Source organism: Haliaeetus leucocephalus, unplaced genomic scaffold (assembly GCF_000737465.1).
Source record: "Haliaeetus leucocephalus isolate CR32 unplaced genomic scaffold, Haliaeetus_leucocephalus-4.0 Scaffold2, whole genome shotgun sequence".
NCBI classification, from domain to species: domain Eukaryota; kingdom Metazoa; phylum Chordata; class Aves; order Accipitriformes; family Accipitridae; genus Haliaeetus; species Haliaeetus leucocephalus.
This window is the reverse complement of record NW_010972438.1, coordinates 11,076,352-11,077,389: the sequence shown is the minus strand read 5'-3', so window position 1 is coordinate 11,077,389 and position 1,038 is coordinate 11,076,352. Positions and strand designations below refer to the sequence as shown.

At 68.6% G+C, this 1,038-nt stretch overlaps 2 protein-coding genes across 2 annotated transcripts in view; both read left to right on the top strand.

Annotated features, from left to right (window-relative positions):
• Positions 1-34: 34 nt before the first annotated feature.
• JAGN1 (jagunal homolog 1 (Drosophila)) lies at positions 35-973 on the top strand. The gene is made up of 2 exons (XM_010571331.1): positions 35-159; positions 269-973. The coding sequence occupies exons 1-2, from the start codon at positions 71-73 to the stop codon at positions 729-731; spliced, it is 552 nt and encodes a 183-aa protein (XP_010569633.1). The 5' UTR covers positions 35-70; the 3' UTR covers positions 732-973.
• The window catches only part of LOC104835498 (interleukin-17 receptor C-like), a 7,789-nt gene continuing 7,704 nt past the window's right edge, over positions 954-1,038 (top strand). Inside the window, exon 1 of the mRNA XM_010573508.1 lies at positions 954-1,021. Coding sequence (XP_010571810.1) covers positions 954-1,021 — 68 coding nt within the window. The remainder of the gene's footprint in view (positions 1,022-1,038) is intronic.

The following is a 1,038-nucleotide window of genomic DNA, read 5'->3' as shown; positions in this document are numbered from 1 at the left end:
CGGAGCCGCCCCGGGGGAGCGGGGGGGGGGGCCGCTCCTGCCTCACGCTGTGCCTCCCCAGGGTAGCACTATGGCCTCCCGCGGGGGTCCCCGCGCCACCGGCACCGACGGCAGCGACTTCCAGCACCGGGAGCGCGTGGCCTCGCACTACCAGATGAGGTGGGTGTCCCGCCGCTGCGGGGACCCGGCGGCCTCCCCCAGGGCTCCCGGTGGGGGCCGGACCACGTCCCCCCGGCAGGCCCTGATGACCCCGCGCTCTCTCCCCCAGCGTGGCCCTCAAGTCGGAGATCAAGAAGCTGATCTACACGCATGTGGGCATCTGGCTGCTGCTGCTGGCCCAGATGTGCGTGGGGCACCTCAAGCTGCTGCCCCACGACCAGGTGGCCATGCCCTACCAGTGGGAGTACCCCTACCTGCTCAGCATCCTGCCGTCCCTCCTGGGTCTCCTCTCCTTCCCCCGCAACAACATCAGCTACCTGGTGCTCTCCATGATCAGCACCGGCCTCTTCTCTGTGGCTCCCCTCATTTATGGGGCCATGGAGATGTTCCCCATGGCGCAGCAGCTCTATCGTCACGGCAAAGCTTACCGCTTCATCTTCGGCTTCTCTGCTGTCTCCGTCATGTACCTGGTGGTGGTGGTGGCCGCCCAGGTGCACGGCTGGCAGCTCTACTACAGCAAGAAGCTGCTGGACTCCTGGTTCACCAGCACGCAGGAGAAGAAGAAGAAATGAGCGGGGACGGGTGGGCTCCGCGAGGGCTGGAGCTCTGTAGCCGGGCCCCTTGGGGCGGCGCTGGCGCAGCTCCGGTGGGTGGGTGGGGGTCCACGGGGACCAACTTGTGTGTCTGAGCCACGCCACGGGTCTGGGTGCACATGGGGGGGGGGGGGAGGCGGCTCCCGGGCAGTGGAGTGTCCCCACCACCGCCCCCCCCCCCTTTCCTCTGCGTGTTGCTCTATGGAAATAAAGCACCCTCCACGCTCCCACGCGTGTCTGCGCCGCAGGAAGCGCCGCCTGGCAGCGGGGCGGGGGGAGAGAGCGG